General features: G+C 42.5%; 1 protein-coding gene across 26 annotated transcripts in view; it reads left to right on the forward strand.

The window, feature by feature from the left end:
• The first annotated feature begins 1,439 nt into the window (after nt 1-1,439).
• CEP112 (centrosomal protein 112) overlaps nt 1,440-26,871 on the forward strand; it is a 422,076-nt gene continuing 396,644 nt past the window's right edge. For 14 of the 26 annotated variants that reach the window (XM_027080431.1, XM_027080435.1, XM_027080436.1 and 11 more), the window contains exons 1-4: nt 1,440-1,567; nt 7,583-7,696; nt 10,782-10,972; nt 12,926-13,101. In XM_027080431.1, coding sequence (XP_026936232.1) covers nt 7,591-7,696; nt 10,782-10,972; nt 12,926-13,101 — 473 coding nt within the window. In that variant the 5' untranslated portion in view covers nt 1,440-1,567; nt 7,583-7,590. Of the gene's footprint in view, nt 1,581-1,644; nt 2,043-4,068; nt 5,033-7,576; nt 7,697-10,781; nt 10,973-12,925; nt 13,102-14,171; nt 14,224-26,871 lie in introns of those variants that run through there. The other 12 variants (XM_027080441.1, XM_027080442.1, XM_027080457.1 and 9 more) reach the window with 10 other exon arrangements.

Consider the following 26,871-nt stretch of genomic DNA (forward strand, 5'->3'; position numbering starts at 1 on the left):
ACTTTTCTGCTAGTCTTCATTTAGACATCAATTGTCAAATTCATTTCATGTTCTTCCAGCAGCATGGTTTTGAACCTCTTCATTGGGTAGTCAAATTCCTGCAATTGCATGTGTGGGTATTGCATCCCAGATTCTCTGTGCAAATGACTGAATTACCCATTATTCTTTAGCTATAAACATGTTCAACTATGCTTTTGAGAAACTAAACATTCCTAAAAGTATTTCATACCTCTTCTTTTCCTTAGCTTTAATAATTTGTCACTGAAACCATGAAAAACCGTTGGTTCCAGTGGGAGGGTTTGAAAAAGCACCTTGGAAAGAATATGCCTTCCCTCTGGAAGCTTGAAAGTAACTAGTTACAAATGAATGAATCTTCTATTTTCTTTATGGAAAATTGAAAAGATGCTTCAAGCTGTGTTTATGTTAGATTTGGCATCACACTGCGTGTATTGCAGATACTGCAGAAGGAATCCTGTGTGAAATTACATGAAAAACAGTGGTAAACTGAATTTCATTTCAGTGAGTGTTTTCACAATTTAAATTTTGTTTCTGTTCGGTATTTTTAAAAATATATATAGTTCAGAGCCTTTCCAGAAATGTAACAGAAGGCCAGAGAAAACCACAACATAGCAATGGAGACCGCCCCGAGGTGGATGAGACTTCCTGGGAGCAGCAAAAATACATTTTGCTCTTGATCTTGTTATTCTATCCAGAATTGGTAAACACAAAGCCTTTTCATATTATTTCAGCATCTTCGGAATTTGGGGTAAGTTTTTTCAGATCTTGGATAGTTATGAATGCAAAAAAAAAAAAAAAAAGCAGTGTTCATTTTCTCCTTTAATTCAACGGTATTCACCTCTGGGTTGTGAGATACCAGGCAGTAAGTTCTCAGTTCTTTAGATTCTTTCAATGTCGTTTGTCCACCCTCTGAATATCCTACTGCAACCCCGTGTTCTTTGCTCTTTACCCGTTCTTTCTCTACCGCCCCTAAAGTGTTCACGAGCTACTTGTCCGAGCGGGATGCCTGAGGGCAGCAGCGTCCAGTGCGTGGCCTGGTCATCCCGGGAGTCTCTGCTTGGGATTGGTCTAGGGGCCGCCACGCTGGAAAGCGAGCCGGAAGCTGCGCTGAGGGCCGGGACGTCGCCATGACAACGCCGCACAGCGCAGGGGGGGCGGGGAAACGCGAGCGCGGACGTGCCTGCTCCCGACCTGCTAGGCAGGGGCAGCAGAGACCCGTAGCGTCGCCAGCGCAACGGCGCCGCGCGGCCTGGGGGGCGGGGAAACGCTAGTGCGGAAGTCCCCGTCCCCGGCCTGCTGGGCGGGGCAGCCGAGGCCCCGAGCGTCGCCATGGCAACGGCGCCGCGCGCGGCCGCCGGAGGCTTGGGGAAGGGGGCGGGGCCTGCGAGCTGGGCACCTCCTCCCGTCCCACCGCCCAGCCGGCTCCTCCCACCCCCCGGGCCTGCTGCGAGGCTGCGACCTCTGCGCCCGCACGGATTTGAAACCTTTTTGTGGCGGCGGCGGCGGTGGCGACGGCGGCGACGGCGGCGGCCGCTCGGAAAGCTTGCACGTAGGGGCGCCAGGTTCTCGTTTTTCCGATTTCCCCTCCGGGGTCCCCACACGCGGGTTCTCGGGTGGAATTTTGCGCGGGGAGCGGTCGCCCCGTGGGCGGGCCCGGGCCTCTCTGCAGGCCTGTGGGGCGGGCGCCGCGGGGGCTTCTGGGCGCGGGCGGCCGCTGCTTCGCGGGCGGACTGGAGTCCGGGCCGCGCAGGGCGGGGAGGTTCTGAGAAAGTTGGGGCGGGTCAGCATGTCCGGGTCTGGGCACCTGACGGGGTCGCGCCCGGGTCCCAGGCCGGCGGGAACACTTCCCCCCGCAGCCGGACGGGGTCCTGGGCCCTCGGGGTGAGGGGTGGCCCCCGGGAGGCCCGGCCCGCCGCCGGCCCGCTGGCCACGACCCAGTGTCCCGGGTCCGAGTGTCCGAGGGACGAGGGACGTCCATGCGAGCGGCCTGTGTGTTGAGGGTCGTGCGCCCTTCCTGTTTACAGGTGCGTGGACACGGGGTAGAAAAGGCCGGTGCGGGGGCACGAGCCGCCCCGCAGGCCTCAGGCTGCGGCCCAGCAGCCCCCCAGCCGTCACTGGCCCCCCCAGGCCTCGGCGTGCTCCCCCGTCTCCAGGGTTATGCCAGGGCGCGGTCAGTGTCCGGTAACTGTCTAAACACCCAAAAGGGCGAGCCGGGTGAAACAGGCACCTGTAAACCGGCTTCATGTACCGGAGGACGGTTTTCAAGTTTTGTGTAATGATCCGCCATCTATTTAAAGTATGGTTTGATTGAACAAAATTGACTTCATGCAACTTTGAGGAGTGTGTTTATTCGGGGCCTGATGTATGTGAGGTGTGTTCCTTGTTGAGCGGTGTGGCTCCTTTTCCGCAGGACCTTTAATGTTTGTGGCCCGCTTATGCTCTGCTGACCCCTATGACAGCGAAGCACCTTGAGAAGGTCTTAGCCCGTTTTGTAGCTGTCCACATAGACACAGGTTTAAAAAAAGACAGTGCCGGTGAGTTAAATAAAAGACATGAGCCAACTATACTATAGCTATAAGCAAGACTCACCCAGTTTACTTCCTTTTTTGCATTTGCACTAATTTATGTGACTGGCAGGCACGCTCTAAGTATTTTAAACCTAAGTCAAAGATACAGCTTTCCTTATTTTTTAATCTAATAATTTAAATCTGCAATTCTAATAAATCGTAATAAAAGTTTTTGATTAGCTGGGACTAAGTAGATATAACCTACTTATAAGATGTAATTTCTGTAGCAAGAATTCCTTGAAAGTTTGGAACGATAACTTAATTTTTTTTTCATTTTGTTGGAGAATAAATAAGGGATAGGAAAAGCTGAGTTTTAGCTTTTACCAAGTATCACACTGATTCTTTATAGTGCTTTTAAAAAAAATGTGTACTCCAGTATTGCATGTTATTATAGCAATTATGATCGTCTTTCTATTTTTCTCCAACTTCTTTACTAGTTGGAGATATTGCTGATTTATATTTAAATGGCCAAGAGGTCAGATATGATGGATCTGAGAGCTAACGGTTTCAGAATTTTAGTTTGAGCTTTATGTTTAATTTCACGACTTGGGGTCTTTTTACTGAGTTTTCGTTTCTCTAAACATTAACATCGCCTGCGTGTGTCAAAGATTTGTTGAGAATTAGTGATTATTAGGAATCTTTTTGTCTAGCTACAGGTGCTCTCAGGCATATGTTAGAGTACGTGGGCAGGATGAACTGTTTAAGCCTGGAAATACACTTCCAGGTCAAAGCTGTGCTTAAAATTCTGGGTTTATGAGTTTCCATTTGTTTGTTCATCCACTTGCTTTTCAGCTTTATGATCTAACATCCAGCAGTGGTATCATAGCCTTCTGTTACCAGGTACATAACTGATGGAGTTATGTATGAATGCAGCTAGTTATTGTAGGAATGCAGAACAAAACCACGCAACCAAATAATGCCAAGCCAACTAACCAATCAGAAAATGCGCTTAAATAAAATTTATCTTAACCAAGTCTTGAATTTGAAATATGTTTCTTCTACTGTAATGCAGAAGGTACAACGACCGGTTTTGGTAAATAGAATTAAGGGCAATAGTATTTCTATTCTAGGGGACCTATTTGGTACTCAGAACAGAATTAAAAAACAAAACAAAACACAGGCATACCTTGTTTTATTGTGCTTTGCTTTATATGCTTTTGCGTTTTTTACAAATTGAAGGTTTGTGGCAGCCCTGCCTTGAGCAAGTGTACCAGTGCCATTTTCCAACAGTGTTTGCTCATTTTGTGTCTCTGGGTTACATTTTGGTAATTCTCGCAATATTTCAAACCCTCCACCCCCGAAAAGGTTACAAATTACTGAAGGCTCAGATGATGGATAGCTTTTTTTTTAGTAATAAAGTAATTTTTAATTAAGGTAAGTATGTACATTTTTTTACCATAATGCTATTGAACACTTAATAGACTATAGTATAGCGTAAACATACCTTTTATGTGCACTGGGAAAGCACAGTGTTCATGTGACTTGCTTTATTGTGATGTTTGCTTCATTGCTGTGGTCTGGAACTGAACCTGCAATATTTCTGAGGTTTGCCTGTATTAGGCATGTAAAAGTAAGACATTAATCCCTTTAGTTATTAGCTTTTATTTACCAGTCGATTGATTCTTCAGCTTCTATTATGTGCCGTGTAATGTGCTAGGTACCTACTAAGATGTGTCAGTCACGGTCTTTGCCTTTCAGGAGCAGCTCACAGATGGTGGCAGACCTGTAAATAGTACACAGATGTGTAAAAAAGAGGTAACAGCGTGATGAATGCCGTGGCACAGATGTGAGCAGTACACACTAAGATGGAGAGATGAGTCTGGGATGTGTGGGGCAAGCTCTAACTCTGAAGTGATGTTTGAGTTGCATTTCTTGATGACTCCATGCAGTGGGACAGCCTGTGTGATCCTGTAAGGGCTTGGAGTGTTTGCAGAATGGCAGGGAGTTCATCTGTGCGCGTGTGTGCGTGTGCGCGCGTGTGTAGGGAGCTCAGAAGGCAAAGGCCCTGGCAGGCCGGCCTAACTTTGGGTTTGGATCCTGTCCCGTGGCAGTGGGCGGTGGAGACAGGAAGTGATGTGCGGAGCTTTGTACTTGGGACATCTCTGGTGCCAGTGAGGACTGAAGCAGGGAGAGTTAGGGTGAGTCGGCGGTGGGGAGGGCTTGCTCTGAGAGAGTGGCGGTGAGAATAGGCACACAGGCAGGTTCTGAGACCTTTCTGAGCGTTTGTTGCTGTGTTGGCTCACGGGGCTTAGCGAATGGGGACGGCGGAGGGGAAGGAGTCAGTGTGAAACAGCGAGGAGGCCCCTGACGGTGATGGAGGTCTCGGCGGCAGGGAGGACGGTCAGTGCTTCCGACGCGGGGGCGGGGGCGAGCACGTGAGGATGTGCTCCCGAGGAGGCGAGTTGGGCGGTGGAGGGAAGAGCATGCCGTTTTCCTCCCAGGAAGAGGTGAGCTTCCCACGTGGAGAGTCAGCGGAGCTGCAACGGCTTAGGGGTTTGGAGAGGGCTGGTAAAAGTTTCAGGGCTGCCTTGCGGACGGCGAAATGGGAGAAAACGGAGGATTCCGGTGGGACCTCAGGGCGGTGCCCGTTTTCTCCAGCAGACCCTCAGCTGAGGAGCGAAGGACGGTGTCGAGCGGTCGCTGTCGCTGTCGTGCGGAGTAGGGAGGAAAAGAGGCCGATCGGCCGGAGGGCATTTTGGTGGGCGGCAGCGATGCAGGGGGAGCGCTGGGTCCGGCCCGCTGGCGGGGGCCTCATAAGAGGGGCGTTGCGGGCGGGCTTGCGAGAGCCGTGGCTGGGAGCGGTAGCGTGGACGTCAGAGACTGCTTCCCTTCCCGGCACGGCTGCCTGCCGGCGCGGGGGGAAGATCCCCGGCAGGGCTCGTCGGGCCCCGAGGGAGCCGCCGGCCCACCGCCGCGAGCTGCGAGGGACGGCCGGCGGCCGGACGCGGAGGGGCCGGGTCCAGGGCCGTCCGCGCAGGGGCTGCTGGTGTTGAGGTGGGCGCCCTGCTGAACGTTAGGGGCCCGCTGAGCAGAGGGAGGGCGTCTGTGGAGCAGGGCCGCCGCCGAGGCACACCGGAGCCTTTCCCCAAACGTGTGGTTTGTAAACCGGCCAAATGACAAATTGGGGACCGTGCATAGCGTAGAGATGGTGCGCATCCTTACCAAGGCATTTCGAACCTGAGAGGAACATGTGGACTCTTGGGTATATTTTTAACGTAAGAAATTTTGTCAGAAGCTCTGTGTCTGAGTTTGGGGGTCCACTCCCTTCATTTTCAGTGGTTTTCTTCCTGATTAGGAAGAAGTACGAGGACCAGTATTTTACGTTTTTTGATGGAAGTTAAACCTTTTACATTACGTACGGTTAAAATCGCTTTCTTGGTGTTGCAGTGTGATGAATTTTTACACAGACTCAGAATGGGTTTTTATGACCTCGGGCGCAGAAGGCGCGGGACAGTCGCAGCGCCCCGTGTGCTCTCCTTGCGCCCCAGTGCTACCCCAGTGCGCCACCGAGCTGTTCTGTGTGCCTGTAGCTTTTGCCTTTTCGGGGATGCCGTACGAGTGGGTGTCGTCGTACAGCACGCGGCCCTCCGGGAACGGCGCCTTGCGCGTCGCGTCCTCGCGCATGGACGCTCATCCGTGTGGCGGGGCCAGTGGGCGCTTCCGTCCTCTCTCTGCCCGAGCGCTGTTTCGTTGTGTGGCGAGGCCACGGCGGTTTATCCATTTCCCGGGGGAGGGACACGTGGGTGTTTCCAGGGTTTGGTGGCTATAGAAGAAGAAAGCTGCTAGAAACATTACATCCGGGTTTCTGTGCGAATAGAGATTTTGCTTCTCCTGAGTAAATGCCCAAGAGGGGGATTTCTGGCTCCTCCGCTACGGGTATGTTTAACGGGGTGGGCGATGGCTAACCTGTCTTCCTGAGTGGCTGCACCGCTCTGTGCTCCTCCCAGCAATGCGTGAGAAGGCCTCTCGCGCTGAGCCCTCAGCAGCTTTGGTGGTGTTTGCCTTTTTAATTTTAGCTGTCCTGATAGGCAGGTAGTGATATCTCATTGTGGTTTTAATTTGCATTTCTCTGATGATTAATGAGGTTAAGCATCTTTTTCACGCGCGTACTTCTCAACTGTACATCTTCTTTGGTAAAGGAACTAATTTTTTTTGCTGATTACTTTTATTGGGTTGTTTGTTTTCTTATGGTTTAGTTTTAAAAGTTCTTTATGTATTCTTGATATAGGTCCTTTCTGAGGTAAATGATTTGCAGTATTTTCTCCCAGGCTGTAGCTTATCTTTTCAACTCCTGGAAAGAGTTCTTTGCAGAACAGAAATTTTTCATTTTGATACAGTCCAATATATCAATTTTTTCTTTTACAGGTAGTGCTTTTAGTGATATATCGAAGAAATCCTTGACTAACACCAAGTCATGAAGATTTTCGTCTATGTTTTCTTCTAAGAGTTTTATAGTTTTACATTTTACACTTAGGTCTGTTATTTATTTGGAGTTAATTTTTCATACAGAGTGAGGTTATTTGTTTAAATTTATTTATGCATATGGATCCCCAATTGTTACAGCATCGTTTGTTGTAAAAACTATCATTCCTCCATGAATTGTACCTTTGTCGAGTGTCAGTTGTCCATATTTGTGTTGGTCAATTTCTGGACTCTCTAGTTTGTTCCATTGGTCTATGTGTCTTATCCTTTCACCAATACCATATTGTCTTGACTACTGTACTTTTATAGTGCATCTTAAATCAGGTAATGTGAGTGTTCCAAACTTGTTCTTCTTTTTCAGGATTGTTTCTGCTATTCTAATTCCTTTAACTTTCCACGTAAATTTTAGAATCAGCTTGTGTATATCTACAAAGAATACTGCTGGGATTTTGATTGGAATTGCATTAAATCTATAGATCAATTTGGGGGTATTTAATAGTACCTTTGATCTCTTTCATGAGTTTTGTAGTTTTCAGCATACAGATCTTAATATTTTAATTTTAAATCTTTTACAGGCTGAATTATGGAAATGGGAAGCGAAGAAGAAAAATGGGAGAAGCTGGATGCGGAATTTGATCACTTTGTGGTAGATATGAAGCCCTTTGTTCTAAAATTACCCCATAGGTCAGGTAAGATTATGTTTGAAAATTACGTTCTTAAAATTAATTTTTTTCTTTGTATTATTTAGTCAAACCCATGAACTTTCAAAATGAAAAGTGGATTCATTTAATAACAGTTTTCATCTTAAGCTGATAAAGGATTGTTTACCTTGAGCTGTTGGAGGGTAAACAGAAATTTAGTCATGGTGAACTACTGAACTGTGGAAAGGTATTATTACTGTGAGACCACTTCTCACAGGTCATGAGCTTAAATTGCATGGGTCTTTAAAGTTGGCTGTAACTGTTTTTTCCTGCGTCTTTTTCCTCCTACCATGAAGATGGTTCTTCTTTCAGGAGCCTACTGTCCACCTGTCTCTGACCCTTTTGTTTATCAAAGCAGAAAAGAATCTGTTAGTCTTACATGCTCATTGGTTGACTGACTAAAATCAAGTGTAAATGCGTTTTTGTTGGCATCTTGTCTGCAATTCCTAACCTTTTCTCCTCTGTGAGTCTTTGTCTCAAGTAAAAAAGGTTTATCAGAGAGCAGTTGAAGAGAGTTTGAGGGGCAGGGAAGACCCTCTGAGTCATAGTAGGCATAAGGCTGGCCGTAAAGGTAAATCTGATTTGGGAGCTTTTGCGAGGAGGGTTCGGAGTGGGACCAGGAGACGGGCTTTTACCCCCGTGTTGTCCAAGTCCCCTGTTTCTGTGAGGTGTCTGAGTCAACTTCATATTCAACATGAGGAGCCGACTCAATGTTAGATCTTTATTCCAGGGAGCTGCGCTGGGAAGAGGGAGCGCAGTGTATGAGTTACGCGTTCTGTGGTCACCCATCGTACCAGGCAGGGCCTGCAGCCTGTCCGAGTCCAGGGTGGCTTGGCATGGTCTTCCCTTCACGCCTCTTCCTCTGCCTTCTTCTCTTGCCTTGTTGGATGGTAACCTCTTCTTTCTTCTTCTGCTTTTCTTAAAATGAATATTTCCTGTCCCGTGGCTCATTCACGATTAGTTGAATTAGTATTTAATGATATTTCTATACTGTGTCCTCTTCTGATACTCAGTGCCTTTTTTTCCTTCTTGTCTTAGATCTGCTGATTAGCATAAGTGTATATTAAAATCTCTCATTATAAATGTACTTCAGACTATCCTCATAGTTCATCTTTTTTTTTAAAGATGCAGTATCACTTTTTAAAAATTAATTTATTTATTTTTGGCTGCATTGGGTCTTTGTTGCTGCACATGGGCTTTCTCTAGTTGGGACGAGTGGGAGCTACTCTTCCTTGTGGCGCGTGGGCTTCTTGGGGTGACTTCTCATTGCAGTGGCTTCTCTTGTGGAGCACGGGTGCTAGGTGCGCGGGCTTCAGTAGTTGTGACTCGCGCGCTCTAGAGCGCAGGCTCAGTAGTTGCAGGGCACGGGCTTAGTTGCTCCACGGCATGTGGGATCTTCCCGGACCAGGGCTCGAACCCATGACCCCTGCATTGGCAGGCAGATTCTTAACCACTGCGCCACCAGGGAAGTCCCTCATCTTCTTTTAAAAAGGGATTTGGGGTACATAGAATTGGATTAATTGTGATCTTTGGTTCATGACTCATTGTCAGTATGTATTGGTACATCCCTGACCCTCTTTTATGTAATTAATTCATAATGAATGCTCAGACACTCACATCCCAGTCAAGAACCTGAACATTCATAATAACTTAAATTTCATTATAGTTAAATTCTACTTTTGATAATGGTTTTCGCCATTATTTTAAATAGAGGAATTAATTTTTTTCGCTAGCTGGATTGTTGTACTAAGTTCTATTCACCGACTATTATATGGATCTCAGTTTGCTGCGGGGCATATAAACATATAGTTTGAAAAACTGTTTGCTTAAGTTTATCCGCTTTAGTTTGTATTTTCTTTTTGCACAAAGTACACCTGATATTTCAAGAAGTTTGTTTTGTGATTATATAATTTTCAAAGCTAAAAATACAAAAGTTATTTAGAGACTACCTTTCATACATGTAGTGATAAATCCAGTATGAGCAAAGTGGTAAATCTGCCCCAGGGATTTTTGTAGGTAAAACAATAAATGAATATGACCTTTAGAAACTAAGACATTGAAGCAGATTTATGATTTGTGTTAGATATATAATCCTCAAATTGAGTTAGACTGATAAAAGATTAATGTCAAAATGGTTTTCCTGAGACCTAAAAACAATTCTGTGTCGTGGTAAGATAAGATAATCAATAGGTCATTATATGTGGATTAAACTGTGCTACATTTTTAAGGTAGCTTTTAAAGGGATAATTATTTTTCAAAATTACATGTAAATATGTAACCCTCAATTGTTTTTAGAGAGGTTAAAAGAAATTCCTAAATAAATCATCCACAAATCCCTGAAGATTACCAGTTTAATAAATAAAACATTTGAGATTCAATTTTAGATTAGGTTTAAAATGCTAAATAAGATTGCATTCTCTCTCTCTTGGTTTGTGTAATGAGAATTACAGAAAGATTTTTCAACACAACGGAAATTATTTTAGAGATGGTTTTACAGCAACCTTTTTTTTTTTTAAACATCTTTATTGGGGTATAATTGCTTTACAATGGTGTGTTAGTTTCTGCTTTATAACAAAGTGAATCAGTTATACATATACATATGTTCCCACACCTCTTCCCTCTTGTGTCTCCCTCCCTCCCATCCTCCCTACCCCACCCCTCCAGGCGGTCACAAAGCACCGATCTGATCTCCCTGTGCTATGCGAACAGCAACATTTTTGTCTCAGATTTATTTGGTAGCAATCCTGAGATCTTATTACTAGTTTAAAGTTAAACTCTAGACCAGGGTGGGTTGGCAAACTGTAGCCCCTGGGCCACATCCAGGCTGCTGCCTTTTTTATAAAGTTTTATTAGAAAACAGCCATAACCATTTGGTGACGTGTGGTGTGAATGGTGTGTGGCTGCTTTCATGCTACAGCGGCAGAGTTGGGTAGATATCATATGGCTGCAAAACCTAAAATATTCGCTGTCAGCCAATCCCTGCTGCAGACTAGAGCAGATGTTTTATGGGTCTTTAATGTAATGTTTTATTTTTTGAAAACTCAAGTCTCTAACAGCTCCTGTGTATTTCTAGAGCGGCAGAGGTGTGCACTTTGGATTAGAAAACTGTGTGAGCCTTCAGGAACAGGAGCAGGGGTCACAGGCAGGAGGAATCGGAATCTGTACGCAAAGCTCTTACTACACATGCTCAGGCGAGGGGCTCTCGAGGGCCCTTTCACTCACCGCCCTGAGCCAGGGACGCTGAAAACTTTACCTTCATACATGGTAGGTGTCTTTGACCAAAAGATGCATTCGTTTGTTTCTCTAGAAGTGTCAATTTATCATCCCATTTGGGAATGGTCATATTATTAAGCTACAAGTCCTAGAAAATATGTTAGCTAAAACTATTTTTTTGCTCCCTGATTCAGTTTTTTTCCACCTTGAATGGAAATCAGATATTGAGCTCTAATGGAACCATACTTAATTGATTTAGTCATCCTCCAGTATTCTACAATATTTCTAAAAACATTAAAATGAATTTTTAAATATTGGGCCTTAATTTTCCACTAATTTTCACTGGATTATGTAATAATTTATGGATGTCAGTAAATTCTAGTTTATTAAGCTCTTCTGTATGTATTATTTAATGTAACGAGAGGTTGGATTGAATTACTTTTTTTTAAAGTTTTTTAGAAAAATTTATTATTTATTTATTTATTTTTGGCTGCGTTGGGTCTTCGTTGCTGTGCGTGGGCTTTCTCTAGTTGCAGCGAGCGGGGGCTACTCTTCGTTACGGTGCGCAGGCTTCTCATTGTGGTGGCTTCTTTTGTTGCAGAGCACGGGCTCTAGGTGCACGGGCTTCAGTAGCTGTGGCACGCGGGCTCAGTAGTTGTGGCTTGCGGGCTCTAGAGCGCAGACTCAGTAGTTGTGGTGCATGGGCTTAGTTTCTCTGCTGCATGTGGGATCTTCCCAGACCATCGTGTCCCCTGCATTGGCAGGCGGATTCTTGTTTTGTTTTTTTTATTATCTTTTGGCTGTGTTGGGTCTTTGTTGCTGCACGTGGGCTTTCTCTCGTTGCGGCGAGTGGGGGCTTCTCTTTGTTGCGGTGCGTGGGCTTCTCATTGCGGTGGCTTCTCTTCTTGCAGAGCACGGGCTCTAGGCACCCGGGCTTCAGTAGTTGTGGCACGTGGGTTCAGTAGTTGTGGCTTGCGGGCTCTAGAGCACAGGCTCAGTAGTGTGGTGCACGGGCTTAGTTGCTTCGCGGCATGTGGGATCTTCCTGGACCAGGGTTTGAACCCGTGTCCCCTGTATTGGCAGGCAGATTCTTAACCACTGCGCCACCAGGGAAGTCCCAGCCCATCTATTCTTTTTTTTTTTTTCTTTTTTTCTTTTTGCTGTACGCAGGCCTCTCACTGTTGTGGCCTCTCCTGCTGCGGAGCACAGGCTCCGGACGCGCAGGCTCAGCAGCCATGGCTCACGGGCCCAGCCGCTCCGCGGCATGTGGGATCCTCCCACACCGGGACACGAACCCGTGTCCCCTGCATTGGCAGGCGGACTCTCAACCACTGCGCCACCAGGGAAGCCCCCATCTATTCTTAATGACCGAAGGTAGAACATTTTCTGAAACACATGCAGATGTTGAAATATGAGTGTATTGTATCATGCTTTCCCTTTCACACTCATTTTATGGAATTGTAGGAAAGGGCTTTATTTTGCTAATGTTAGTAATGTAAAGGCCTAGAGACCTGTCTTGGATTTTTCATCTAGCTTGTGGGATACTGCAGGATGACCAGAAACTTTTATTTCTGGTTTTTATTGATTTTGGTTTCTCTGCCTACTGATGTGTGTGTGTGTGTGTGTGTGTGCGCGCGCGCGCACGTGCAGTGTAGTTAATGATCACAGAAAGAAATAGGAGAGCACATGATTTAAAAAGAACTTTTCACTTATCTTTTCATACAGCTAATATTCCTTTTGTAATATAAATCATTATTATCAGATGTATCTGTCATGTAATTTTATCATTTATCAGATTTCTTATACAGCACAACATAACTAAAATGTAAATAAGTTATCCATTTTATGTATTTTAATATTTCATTGAATGATACATTTTTATATATTTTTATGTAATTGAATTTGAGTATTTGAAAGGTTGTCACTAAACTTGATGGAAATCTTAACTGATTATCTCATATAGTACATTTTGAAAGAATAATTTTTCTAATTTTTAAAAATCAGTCCATCTATTTTGATGAACCAAATCCAGCACAAGCCAAAGGATTGTCCAGCCCAGAAGGATTACCAGACTGGGTGATGGGCGAGCTGGGGAACGGTGAGCACAGACTCAGCGAGTCACGGACGCTCTCTTCTGGAGAAGATTGCTCTTTGGTACAGTCGCCGACCCATGTCCAGAGGTACGCCATGAACTTGGGGTTTCAAGTGTGTTTCATTATTTAGCCCATCTTTGGAACTGGTTAGTACATTCCATTTTTCCATGTTTTTTTTATGGTAAGCAGTTGGTTTACTTTATATTTTTGCTATGAAGTTGAGGGCTGTGAAGGAATGTATAGTTAAAATAACAGTTTTGCTTTTCCATTTGTTGTATATTCAAGATTATAGTATGTTTTTAGCTGCTTTTTGGATATATGTTAAATATTTCTATCTAGTCCACTGCTTGGAAAGTGGTGCCTGAAAATCTTTAAATGACACAGTTCTCTGTTTCCCTTTATGACAAGCGTGAATTAAGGACATTTCACTGACTTCAACCAAATATAACATCCTCCATATCCATCTGGAAGCTTATGCTTGAACTTTTGTCCTTCCCCCTCATTGAACAGTGTTCGTTTTGATTTAATAAAACAATGAATGCAAACATAAACCCTATTAAACTGTGCTTTCTTACTAGAGTACTAAGCTTAAATAGGATTTTTAGTACAAATAAACGTGAACTTCTAAGTTTGTTAAGTACACAATAAAACAGTTGTTGTAGTATGACTTTTGGCCTTTAGGACGGGTAGATTGAAATTGGACTTTTATCAGATTTTGAGTTTTACCTTTGGCATGTTCCCTGAAATGTTAAAGTATTGGACAGTGTCAATTCATACAGTATTCCTCACCATTCTCTTGGTAATTTTAATTTTTGGAATTTGAATAGGTTATGGATATGTAATCTTTCTTTTCTGCTATAATTTTTTTTGGTTTATTCCTTAAAAGATACAGAAATCTTATTAGTAATTTGAAGTGTCTTCGTAGTTGATATAGTCTGGTTATGTTTTTCAGACCTCAGGTATTATGGTGGAAAAGAACAGGTGAACAGAAAGCAAGAGATCCAGTACATATGAAATTTTTTTATTAGAAAGGGGAAACAAATTAATATGGAACAGGAAGAGGTGATATAATTAAGGACATGTTTCGGAAGAGTGAAAAGGAATGAATAGATGAGTCCAAAGCAGGTGGTGTTAAATACTAATTTTTGCCTTCCTAGGAGATTCAGAAGCAGAAGAGGTGTGACTGGAATTTTTGTTAGCTGTGTAGCAGTAAGTTGGGGTGTAAGGAGATTGTGGTCTCGTTACAGAGACTGAGGCAGGGACAGTGTTCTTCCTGTCTGCACGGTATTTCCAGTGCCTGGCCCTGGGTGGGCACCTGTGACCAACGGTATGAGTCTTAGTTTTTGGTGAGTGCCTACATGAGTCAGTGAATGGGCTGTTAGGCACTGCCACACATTGAATTTATTCTGGACACAGCCTCTTTGAGGCAGGCATATTGTGGCAGAGAGAATGGCTCACAAGGATTTGCAAAAAGTACTGTTAGAAAAAGTTAAGGGAAGGATAAATTTTAGAAGAAGTTAAGGGATGTGTGGTTATAGGCTACAGAGATGCCCTGTTTGTGTCCTAACCTTTTTATATTTTTAACAATGCAATTAGTAAAGGCAATGAAGGAACTGGAAAAGGCAAGTCTCTTTCTAGTCAAGTGTTAGAATTTCACTAAGGCCAAGGCCAAGTAGGGCTGCAAAAACAGAACTTCTCAGGGGTATCTTTACTTACATGCTTCTCTTAACTTAACTTGATCTATTTAAAAATTTTAATTTGCATGTACATTAATTAACAGATATTTGTAATTTTATGTACATGAAGGCATTTAAAAGTAAAACTAACATTTACTTCATCTAAAGGCAATACAATTGATTTAAGACCAGATACAAAATGTGTGAGATCAGATCAGTAGTGGTGGTGGAATCTGTTGATGGTCTGTCTTCATATTTTTTTCTGAAGTTGTTCCTTTGCTCTGAGTGGTCATGCTGTGCTGCTGAAAAAGTTAGAATCTGCTCGTGTTGACCTAATACACCTCCTCCGTTCTGCAAGGAGTTGTTTAAAAAGTGTAAGAGGCTTATAATATTTGACACATGTATGTTTTTGTAGTGAATAATTTATTGTTACTTAGAACTGAAGTTTAATGCTGCCTCATAAATGTTACAACCACTTCAACTTGTCCTTTGAACATCCTCTTTAATCTTAAAAGATTTTCCCCCTTAGTGTTTCTGTTTTGATCACTTTATAAAATCCTGCTTTACTTAGACCTTTTTGTATGTGAAGTATTTCTCATGGCATTTTAGATTATGCTGTTTGTGTCCTAGCCTTTTTATATTATTAAAGATGCAGAGTCCTTCTGAAGCCCCTTTGTTAGGACCCTATTCAACAGAGACGGCACCTGCCCTTTACCTTTATTCTTCCTGTAGGATATGGCATGCAGCCTCATTCTAGACACATTAGAAGTATTACGAGGTCATATTCTGTCAGGCTTATTATCATGCTTTTTTCCACCAAATACACATTGCACACTAGTAAACTTAGCATTTCACTTCAGACAGTTTCAACACATAACTAGTCCTGTCCTGGTTTTATCCTTTTTCATAGTTCTTGGTGTAAGCTTATGTTATTACCCATGGTTTATTTTATAAAAACCACTTTCCAAATTGCCTTGCCATTTTATTAGAGATCTTTTATTGTATTTAATGTCAAATAGCTGCTTCCTTTCTTGACAATGAAATACTTGAATTATATTTGAACTTGGAGCATGGTTTTACAAAATGTTACTAATGAGACCATAGACATAGATCTCCTGCCTGTACAGTTTGGTTAATTTCATTTAGACAACCATGAGATACATCCATATAAATGACTTCCCAGTCATCTTTCAGGTGCTTACCATTGAGAGATGGTAAAGATCCTGATTGTCTTTGTGGTACACAGAGTTTCAGGTGGCCCTGAGATCCTGCTCTGGGTGTTGACAGCCTTGTACAGTCCTTCCTCCTTGAGTGTGGGCAGGACCTGTGAGTGGCTTCTAACCAATAGAGTATGGCAGTGGTGATGGGCTGTCACGTCCATGAATACATTGCGATACATAAGACTCTGCCCTGCTGGCAGACTGGCTCTAGAGGCTTGCTGTCTTTTCCTTGCTGGCTTGAAGAAGCAGGCTGCTGTGAAGCCCATATCCAGAAGGAACGGAAGCTGCTGACAACCGTGACAGTGGGGAAGCAGATTCTTCCCTCATTGAGTCTCCGGATGAGAACCCAGCTCTGGGCAAACCCTGATTGCAGCCTTGTGTGGCCTTAAGCAGAGGACTGAGCTCGGCTGCACCTGCACTTCTGACCCACAGAAACTATGAGAAAACGTATGTGTTGTTTAAAGCTGTTATGTCTGTGGTAATTGGTTATGCAGCAATAGATGACTGATACAGTTTTTATCCTCATTTTAGAAAATTATACAGTCTATATATGATGCACGCTCTTTGTAAAAACCTCAGTGTAGAACTATGAAGGGTAAAAAGAGTCCTTCCCTCCATGTTCTTGCTTCACTTCCCTCACGAGAGGTAGTTGGCATCAACAGTTTGGTGTGTATCATTCCATAGTACACACATACCCACACGTATGTAATTAAAAATTATAGGGCTTCCCTGGTGGCGCAGTGGTTGAGAGCCCGCCTGCCGATGCAGGGGACACGGGTTCGTGCCCCGGTCCGGGAGGATCCCACATGCCGCGGAGCGGCTGGGCCCGTGAGCCATGGCTGCTGAGCCTGCGCGTCCGGAGCCTGTGCTCCGCAACGGGAGAGACCACAACAGTGAGAGGCCCGTGTACTGCAAAAAAAAATAAAAAATAAAAATAAGTTGGCTTGTACTACATGTATTATTCTTTTGTCACTTAACTGTGTCTTAATCCTGTGTCATGTAACCTGTGTAATCTTTTTCATCACAGATAATAATCCATAGCATAGATTTACTGTAACTTACCCGTCTCGTTGCTTTTGATTCTGTAGTGTTAAAAGAACGCCTTAGTTAACTTCCTGGTGCATATATCATCATGCGCCTGTGTGTGTTTGGGCTATTAGTGATGCTGTAGCTGGGCACAGTAAAACATTTAATGGGTGAGCTGTTGGTGGGATTATTAGTAGGTTCAACACCTTGTGCAATGGTAACAAAAATATATGGGCTAGTATGGAATGATCTCTAAGATGTATAAAGTTCAAAAGAAGTACATAAAAGTGTAGTAAGCTTCCATTTGTGTGTGTGTGTGTGTGTGTGTGTGTGTATTTTAAAGAGGATATATGGATACGTATGGGTACGCGTGCATGGAATATTTCTGGGTGCCACATACGAAGCTGTTTTACCTTTAGGGAGTGGGAGTAATCTGGTGTGAAAAGTTCAAAAATTTTTTGTACACATGTCTATGTTATTTTTAATAATCACACATTTTTTGATAGATGGTGTCAGGTTGCCTTCCAAAACACTATCTTACTAAAAAGCTTGGGCATACGCACTATTTACAATAGTTACGCACGTTAATAAATCTAACCATATATAGCAAATATACAGATTTAAACATAAGAATGAAATTTTCCCAATGAACAGTCTGTGTTTGTGGATTTCACTTGTATTTCTAGTTTGTTAAAATAGGAACCAAGTGAGGCAAGTTGTATGTTTATGGAGCACCTACTGTATGCTAAATACTCTTCTAGAAATCTTTTGTAAGTTATCTGATGGCATCCTGTCTGTAGTTCTGTGAGGTTGACAAAATTGCCCTTTGTATTTATTGATGAGGTAAGAGCTTCAGTAAGGTCAATAAACTTTCCCAGTGATGGATTCAGTATTGGAATCTAGGTCTTTGTGATTCCAGACCCCATATTCTTTCTGGTGTTCCATGTAGGCATGAGTACTTTATGCAGCAAACATGGAAACTTCACTATAATCCATTTTTTCTCCACTTGAGCTGTGTTAGCAATCTTGGGCGACTATACCTTTGTTCTTGGTTATTTCTAGGTTGAGCTGAAATGAGGCAGTTTGCCTTTGCTCAGATATCACTTCTGACACTTGGCAACCATGTATCCTCAGGCAGCTTACTTACTTTCTCTAAACCCCAGTTTCGTCTCCTGTAAGTTGGAGATGGGGGTAGTACTAACGTCAGAGTCGTGTGGGTGAAGTGCATACTGCACGTCGAGCTTCTGACCCGGGACCTGTGAAAGTGCTGGCTGTTGCTAACGCCATCATCAGTGGTGCGGGGATGGTTACTTTAACAGGCCACACAGGGGCTTGCTTGTTAGAGTGACTGCTCTTTTGCTTCTCTCATTATTTAATCTTCCCAAAGGGTATTGTCTTAAGGTCCATTGGTCATTAATTATTTTCAGTTCCTAAAAGTCATTCTGTGTTTCTGAGAGAAAGAAATTAATGCTATGCAGAAAAGTTCAGATTGTAAGTATGATTCCTGCACACTCTCAGAATAAAGAGAGGTAATAGTATTTTAGAAGAGGCTTTTGGGAGTTCCTTGGTGGTCCGGTGGTTAGGACGCAGTGCGTCCACTGCTGGGGCCCCGGGTTCAATCCCTGGTCAGGAAACAGATCTTGAAAGCCATGCAGCGTGGCCAAAGAAATAAAAAAATAAAGTAAAAATAAAATAAAAGAGGTTTTGAATCAGTCTTTATTTAGATAACTCAGCAAGCCCCCTTTTCCAGGATAGAGGGAACACAGTGTGGCTGGCCCTGTTTTTAAACATTTTATCACAGCGTGTATTAGAAGCTGCCTAAGTGACATTAGACTTCAGTTCTTGTCGTCTCTCTGTGCTTTTTTCTGTGCATTATCCCAAAGACAGACACAAAGGTAATAGATTTTATTTTGTCCTCCTGTTCTGTGAAAAATGTTTTGAAGCTTCTTTTTTTTTTTTTTTTTTTTTTTTTTGGTACGCCGGCCTCTCACTGTTGTGGCCTCTCCCGTTGCGGAGCACAGGCTCCGGATGCACAGGTCCAGTGGCCATGGCTCACGGGCCCAGCCGCTCCGTGGCACGTGGGATCCCCCTGGACCAGGGCACGAACCCGTGTCCCCTGCATCGGCAGGCGGACTCTCAACCACTGCACCACCGGGGAAGCCCTGAAGCTTCTTTTTAATGGCTTGTAATTATTTTTATAGCTTTTCAGTCAAGTATGATGTGGTCTGGTAGCTTATCACCAGAGTGTAGTTAGGTTCTGGGATAGGGGACGATGAAAAAGAATGATGTAATACCCCTTATTGTTTCTACTGGAAACTTTGGTTAAGAGTTACGAGTTAGGAGAAAGCAAAGAGGAGAGATGTGGAATCAATGCCGACCTTTAAACACTGCTTCACGGTGGAGGAGAGACAATGCTGCTTATTTTAGAGGACTTCACTGCTGAGAAAGAAGGCAGCAGTTGTTTACATTTCCTCAGATGCCACTTTATAAAGAGTCATCATCCAGATTGCTTAAGAATTCTAGGAGCATGCAAGCAGAATTATTATTTATTATATATGACTTTTACCGTATTAGATTTAGGTTAATTTTACATAAATTAAAGTTTTATCTTTTGATTTATGTTGTATCCTTCAAATAACAAACATGTTCATACCTTTAAGAAAGGACTTGGAGAATAATTATCCTATTTTACATGAGTGTAGAGGACTATAGTTTGTGCATCTTGCTTTAATGAGATCTTTCCATGGGTTATTTGGTGCCAGATTTCAGCTTGGAATGAAGAATCTAATTATAGTCCTGCCCTTACGGAAAATATGATTTGCTTTACAGGGAGCCTCTTTATGATGTGGTTTTCCAGGAATGCATTGTGGCGAAGAGCGGGGACTGTGTCCTTTAAAAATGTCTCCCAGTACAGCCAGCGTTTCGTGTGCTGGTACAGTTTAAGAACATCGCCAGCAGATGGTGACCAAGTATAATGAAAAAATGTACTTATGGTTGAGTATGTTGATCTGTGTGAAAAAACAGTTTTCACTTTAAAAATATTGCTTTAATTTTTAGTCTGTATACTCAACTATAGTAGATAGAATCTTTTAAATTTGTTAAACTCCATTTCTATATGTAAATGGCACTGACCTATAAATAGCCTCTGCTTCTAAATTGTTGGATGAATTTACAGGGGAGCTTATCATTACCTTTCCTTCCTAGGATTTCTTTATGTCCATTGGCATAGATAATTATGGTTAGGGTTACATGTAGTAAAACATCCTTAAATATTATTCACAAAAAGTACATTCATTTTATTTAAGAATTGCCCTGTTGATTAGGCAAAGATACATTCTGCACTAGTGCATTACGTATCTTCGTTCCATACGTATACTACGTATATTCTGCAGCAGTGTAATACAGCATCCCGCAGTGGTGGAAATGTTCCGCAGCTGTGCTGTCCGGTATCGCAGCCACTATTCACATGTGACTGCTGAGCACTTGCAGTGTGGCTACTGTGGCTGAGGAATTGAATTTGGGGTTTTAATTAGTTCAAGTAGCCATATGTGATTAGGGGCTACCAAGTGGGGCTTGGAGTTCTAGACCTGGGTCTTCCTGCCAGGTGGAGAGCTGCTGTCTAGGTGGGCAGTGGGAGGTGGGTGTTGGTGCATCTAAACTGCCTCTGCCCCGGGGAGAGACCTGTGCTGTGTGCTTACTGCACGTCCTGGGTATCTCCCTTCTTTGGTGAGGATCGCCTGTGATCAGTATCTGGTAGCTTCCTGTTGGTCAGTCTAAGGTTTAAGAGGACCTCTCCCCAACAAGTCTTTTTGGAAGAAAGAAAAATTAATCATTTTTCTTAAATTAATGAAAGAAAAGTCAATCTTTTTCATCATTGTGTTTGGAGAGAACGTTTAGTGAGGAACAAATGTGATTAACTTGGTCTTTTTGCCAGAATGGACACTTGTTAGGCAGATGTTTAACCTTGAGCTCTAGGGGTAAGACTGCTTCATAAACAAGGGATGGAAACTTTCTTAGGATCCTCAATAGAACAGTATGTTTCACACCCTCATGGGACCACTTAGCTGCTCATTAATTTTCAACAGTGATGTGCTAATTAAATATCATTCTTAGGTATTTACCAAGGCAAGGCCAAGTGACAGCAATTTGTAACTGAGATGGAATAGCTTTGAAAATAATGGCCTTGCATTTCTTTTAGGCTTTTTTTTTCATTGAGTCAGATTTTTGACAAATTTAGTCACTTCTAACTTTTTAAAATTTTTTAACGAGTGGGGCTTTGTAATAAGTATCTCTTTGTTTCACAAGCAAGTTTCTTTTTGTGAGATCATAATATTGAACAGTTTAGTTCTGATGGTTCTTTTAAACAAAAAAGGATGACAGTAAGCTTATATGTGTTGTAAAACTTGGAATTAAAATACTCTCTTGAGTGTTGATACTATTAAACCAGAGATATATTAATAAACGTTGATTTAAATGAGTGACTTTTAAAGCTGGATTTTAATTTTAAAATCAAATGTGTTATTTTAAAGTAGGAAATGGGGAAAAATACAAAGTCTTAAAAAGTTTATGAATCTCTGATCATTTTTTGGTTTGGTCAAGCTTCTCATTTATTTAAAATTTAGTTTTGTTTTTTTTATTCCTAATAAAGTTCTCTTTGAAATATTAAAATAACTATATTGTGGATCCGTGGAAGTTATTTTCATTTTCTTATTTTCAGTGTTATTTGATACTTTACTGCGGTATTAATTGTTGCTAATTATTTTTATGTTTCATTGATATTTAGCAATACCGTAAGAAAACCGTTCCGCAGATGGTATATAACAGTATCACTTGCTGCTCAGATGAATGCACGGATGTGAAGTCTACAGTTAGTTCTCACTTTAGTTTCCTGATTTATGAGGCAGGAGTTGTGTTACCCTTAAAAAGTTTTACCTCTGTGAAACATAGCGTATATGTAAAAAGTGTATGAAGATGACAGGTACAGTTTAAAGAGCAGTTAGAAAATAAACGTCCCTATGCTGCTAACCCAGCCCAGAAACAGCACATCACTGCTCCAGGAGACCTTCGGCCGTGCCTCCTCCCCCTTGTCCTGAAAGGCCAGCGCTCTGTATTCTGTGTTGATCATTTCTTTGCTTAGATCAACATGGAGAACATGACCAGCTCTCCAGAAACCTCTCTCTCGCTCCCTCCCAGTCATTTATCGTCCCCGCAAAAGGTGACCACTATTTTGCATTATATCAACATAGGTTAGTTTTTGGTTCGTAAAGTATTTTCACTTTTTTCCAGCTGCTTTTGTTCAGCATTATGTAGTGAGATTGATCCATGTTGTTGCGTTTAGCAATGGATTTTTCTTTGATTACTGTGTGAATATGTCACCTTTTTATTTCCATTCTGCCATTGTTGGATGTTTGGGGTTGTCCCAGCTTCTAGCTATTACAAATAATCCTGTGAACATTCTTTCACACGTCTTCTAGTGCACATATGTATACTGTGTTGACTTGGAAGTGTAATTATGGTAGATGCTGCCAAAGAGTTTTCCAAAATGGTTATAGCAATTTACATTTCCACCAGGAAGGCTTTCAAAGTCTGTGGCTCATCGTCTTTACCAGTACTTGGTTGTTCAGCTTCTTTTAGCTTCAGCAATTCTAGTCTGGTACATGTGAGTTTTAATTTGCATTTTCCCTCGTGACTAATGATATTGAGCACACTTTTCTATGCCTGTTGACCATTTGGGTATCTTCTTTTGTGAAGTTCCTGTTTGTTCCCATTTTAATAAAAATGGTTTGTCAGTCTTTTCTCCATTGATTTGTTGCAACTCTTTATATATTCTGGAAACAAATTCTTTGATACATGTATGGCAAATGTCTTCTCCCACGTTCACTGGTATGTTCTGTTGAACAATATTTAATTATAATATAATTATTTTTAGTCAGTCATCTCTGATATTCTTTTTTGCGTGTGTCCTGTTTAAGATTTCTTACCTTGCCTGTCTCAAGATCATGGGGATACCTTCTAGAAGCTTCCTTATTTTACCTTTCTCATTTGGATATGTGCTATATCTGGAGTTGATTCTTATGTATGAAGTGATGTAGGGGTCATCCCCCCACCCCTCCTGTGGATAAATGATAGCCATCTGACCCAGTATCATTTAAAAAAGCTATTTTTCCCCACTACTATAGTTGACACCATTATTGTAAACCAGAAAATCTTACTTGTGTGGGTTTCTGGACCCTTGTCTCCTCCGATGGTCTCTCTGTGTGTGTACTAATACTAACCACGCTGCCTTAGTTACTGTGGCTTTAAAATAAAGTCTTGATTTTTGGTAGTGCAGTGCATGCACTCCAGGTTTCTTCTTCTTTAAGACTGCCTTGACTCTTTTTGGTCCTTTGCATTCCCATATAAATTCTAGAATTATCTTGCCAGTTTTAATAACACACATACACATGCCCCTGTTGAGATTTTGATTGAGAATGCATTGAGTCTGTAGATCTACTTGGGAAGAATTAATATCTTTATAATATGGAATTACTCCAAGCCCCAGGCAAGCAATGCTCTGCTCTCTGTCACTATAGTTTTGCCTTTTCTAGAAGTTACATATGAGTGGAATCATGAATTATGTAGTCTTATGCATCTGGTTATTGTTTTTGAAGTTCATGTGGCATGTATCAGTAATTCATTCCTTTTTATTCCTGAATGGTATTTCACTGATGAGTATATTACATTTGTTTATCCACTGACTTGTTAATAGATATTTGGATTGTTACCAGTTTTTAATTATTCTGAATAATGCTGCTATGGACATTCATATACATATTTTTGTTTGGACATGTGTTTTTCATTTCTTTTGTGTAGATATCTAGCAGTGGGTTGTGTGGTAAGTGTATTTTTAACTTTTTTAGGGAATCAAACCATTTTCCAAAATAGTACCATTTGACATCCCCATTAGCAATATGAGTGTTCCAGTTTCTTCACATCCTCAACTCTTGGTATTTTCTGTGTTTTAGATTTTGGCCGTTGTAATGAGCATGTTAGTGGTATCTCGTGGTTTTAACTCACATTTTTCCTAATGACTAATGATGCTGAGCATCTTTTCACATGCTCACTGGCCATTTGTGTCTCTTCTTTGGAGAAATGTCTATTCCAGTAGTTAACTGCTCCCCACACGCCCAACATACAATAATTACTATAGACATTTCTAAAAAGGAGAATAATAGGAGGTACAAAGAAGTCCATAGCAATTCTGAAATCCAGTTGGGTAAATGTTGGAAGTTCCTTAATTAAGGCTCAAGATCTGGGTATAATGCTCCATGTCTCTTGGCTCCTCCCGCTAGGTTTTTGATTCCATCTTCTGAGTTATCCTTTCTTTTTCATGAAAAATAGTAAGTGTTTGCGTTTCGGTAGTTTGTGCTTGCAGGTGAGTAGTTTTCTTAGTCTGCTTCCTTCCAGAAGAATTTTGGGGGTCCAGTGGTCCCTTTTGATTTTGTACTCTGTCCCTTTCAGTCCAAGGACAGTGATTTTGCTGATATAATTTCCTCAAAACCTTTGTAGACCTCCTGTGAATCCTATGTGTGTTCACTCCATTAGACAAAAGCCACATATACTCATCTCTTTTTAGGTTGGGTTACTTCTCAGAAGATTGAAGGACAGTGTCCTTAAGTTTTTCAGAAGCCCTGTTGTTTGAGATGCACACCCTTAATCTTTTTAAAGGTCTTTATGTATGAATGTACTCTGATGTACCACCTTTGATCTTTTTTTAAAAAAAATAAATTTATTTATTTATTTTATTTTTGGCTGCATTGGGTCTTCGTTGCTGTGTGAGGGCTTTCTCTAGTTGCGGCGAGCTGGGGCTACTCTTCGTTGCAGTGCACGGGCTTCTCGTTGTGGTGGCTTCTCTTGTTGTGGAGCATGGGCTTTAGGTGCACAGGCTTCAGTAGTTGTGGCTCACGGGCTCTAGAGCGCAGGCTCAGTAGTTACGGTGCATGGGCTTGGTTGCTCCGCGGCATGTGGGATCTTCCTGGACCAGGGTTCGAACCCATGTCCCCTGCATTGGCAGGCTGATTCTTAACCACTGTGCCACCAGGGAAGCCCTGATCTTTTTGATCTTAACAAAAGGTTGTTGATTTGTACTGTTAGCTTAATCTCTCGGCAGTGCGCAAACTTAGCTTGGTGCCATTTCTTTGCCTCTGGAGAGACGGAGAATTTTTAAAACCATGAAGCCCCAGTTCCTTTTTCTTTAATTGTCCTTCACTTAACTTACTACTCTCCTCTTGCATCTTACTGTAAGCAGCAAGACATACTTTGCTTGGAAATCTACTTGGCTATAGCACTCACCCAAGTCATTAGGCACGTTTTCTATTTCTCATGTTATTGAAGATGATGGGGTGGCTTTCTACCACTGTATAAAAAGGATTTCTCACTTCCTTTTGAGCCCTTACTGGCAATGTCCTCAAATTCCAGATTTCTGCTAACAGCCTGTTGAAGTCAATTTCGTGTTTCTCTGGCACACTACTGAAAATCCTTCTAGACTCTGACCACTACCTGGTTCAAAAGACACTTCTGAATTTTTAGGCAGCACCTCACTTCCATGTACCCAAATCATTATTAGTTATCTATTGCTGTGTAACAAATTATTCCAAATCTTAGCAGCTTAAAGCAACAAACATTTATTTCATGAGCATAGCTGAGTTTTCTGGCTCAGGTTCTCTTATAAAGCTGAAATCAAAATATTGGCTGAGACTGTGGTCTCAGTTGAAGGTTTAACTGAGGGGATAATCCATTTCTGTTCTCACTTACGTGTTTAATAGGATTCAGTTATATGTGGGCTCTTGGTTTGGGGCCCTCAGTCTTCTATGGCTGTCATCCAGAGGCCTCATCCAGTTACTTGCTTCTGGACTTCTCTGTAGGACAGCCCACAATAGGGCAGCTGGCTTCCGTCAGAGGAAGTAAGCAAGATGGAAGCGAGAGTCTTTTTTTTTTTTTTTTTTTTTTTGCAGTACACGGGCCTCTCACTGTTGTGGCCTCTCCCGTTGCGGAGCACAGGCTCCGGACGCGCAGGCTCAGCGGCCATGGCTCACGGGCCCAGCCGCTCCGTGGCACGCGGGATCTTCCCGGACCAGGGCACGAACCCGTGTCCCCTGCATTGGCAGGCGGACTCTCAACCACTGCGCCACCAGGGAAGCCCAAAGCCAGAGGGTTTTCATAAGGTCGTTTTCGAAGTGATAATCCATCACTTTTGCCAGATTCTGGTTATTAGAAGTAAGTCACTAGGTTCAGTCCACACTCAAGAAAAGGGCATTACACAAGGGATTTTGGGATAACTGGGAGGCATATTAGATATTGCCTGGCACAGGGTTCCCCAACCCCCAGGCTATGGACCGATAACGGTCTGCAGCCTGTTAGGAACCGGGTCGCACAGCAGGAGGTGAGCGGTGGGCAAGTGAGCAACCTTCATCTGCTGCTCCCCGTCGGTCACATTATCACCTGAACCATTCCCCTCCCACCCCCCGTCCGTGGAAAAACTGCCCTCCACAAAACCGGTCCCTGGTGCCAAAAAGGTTGGGGACTGCTAGCCTAGCACATACCTCGGACAAGTACTAAAAGTATAATAGGCATACAACTAGAAAGAAATATAACTAGAGGGATTAAAATGGAATACAATGAAATAGTCAATGAACACAGTCAAAGGAGGTAGGGGAGAAAGAACAGGAACAAAGAAAGATGGGACAAATGTAAAACCAATAGCAAAATGGCAGAGTAAATAGAACCGTATCAGTGATTACGTTAAATGTAAATGGACTCAACACTCTAATCTAAAGGTAGTGGTTGTTAGACTGGATCAAAAAGCATGAACAAACTGTATGTTGTCTGTAAGAGACATACATACAAGGACAAGTAAATTAAAACTAAAAGGATGTAAAGAGATGTGTAATGGGAGC

Source organism: Aethalodelphis obliquidens, unplaced genomic scaffold, assembly GCF_003676395.1.
Source record: "Aethalodelphis obliquidens isolate GAN/ISIS:26980383/991018 unplaced genomic scaffold, ASM367639v1 scaffold44, whole genome shotgun sequence".
Taxonomy (NCBI): domain Eukaryota; kingdom Metazoa; phylum Chordata; class Mammalia; order Artiodactyla; family Delphinidae; genus Aethalodelphis; species Aethalodelphis obliquidens.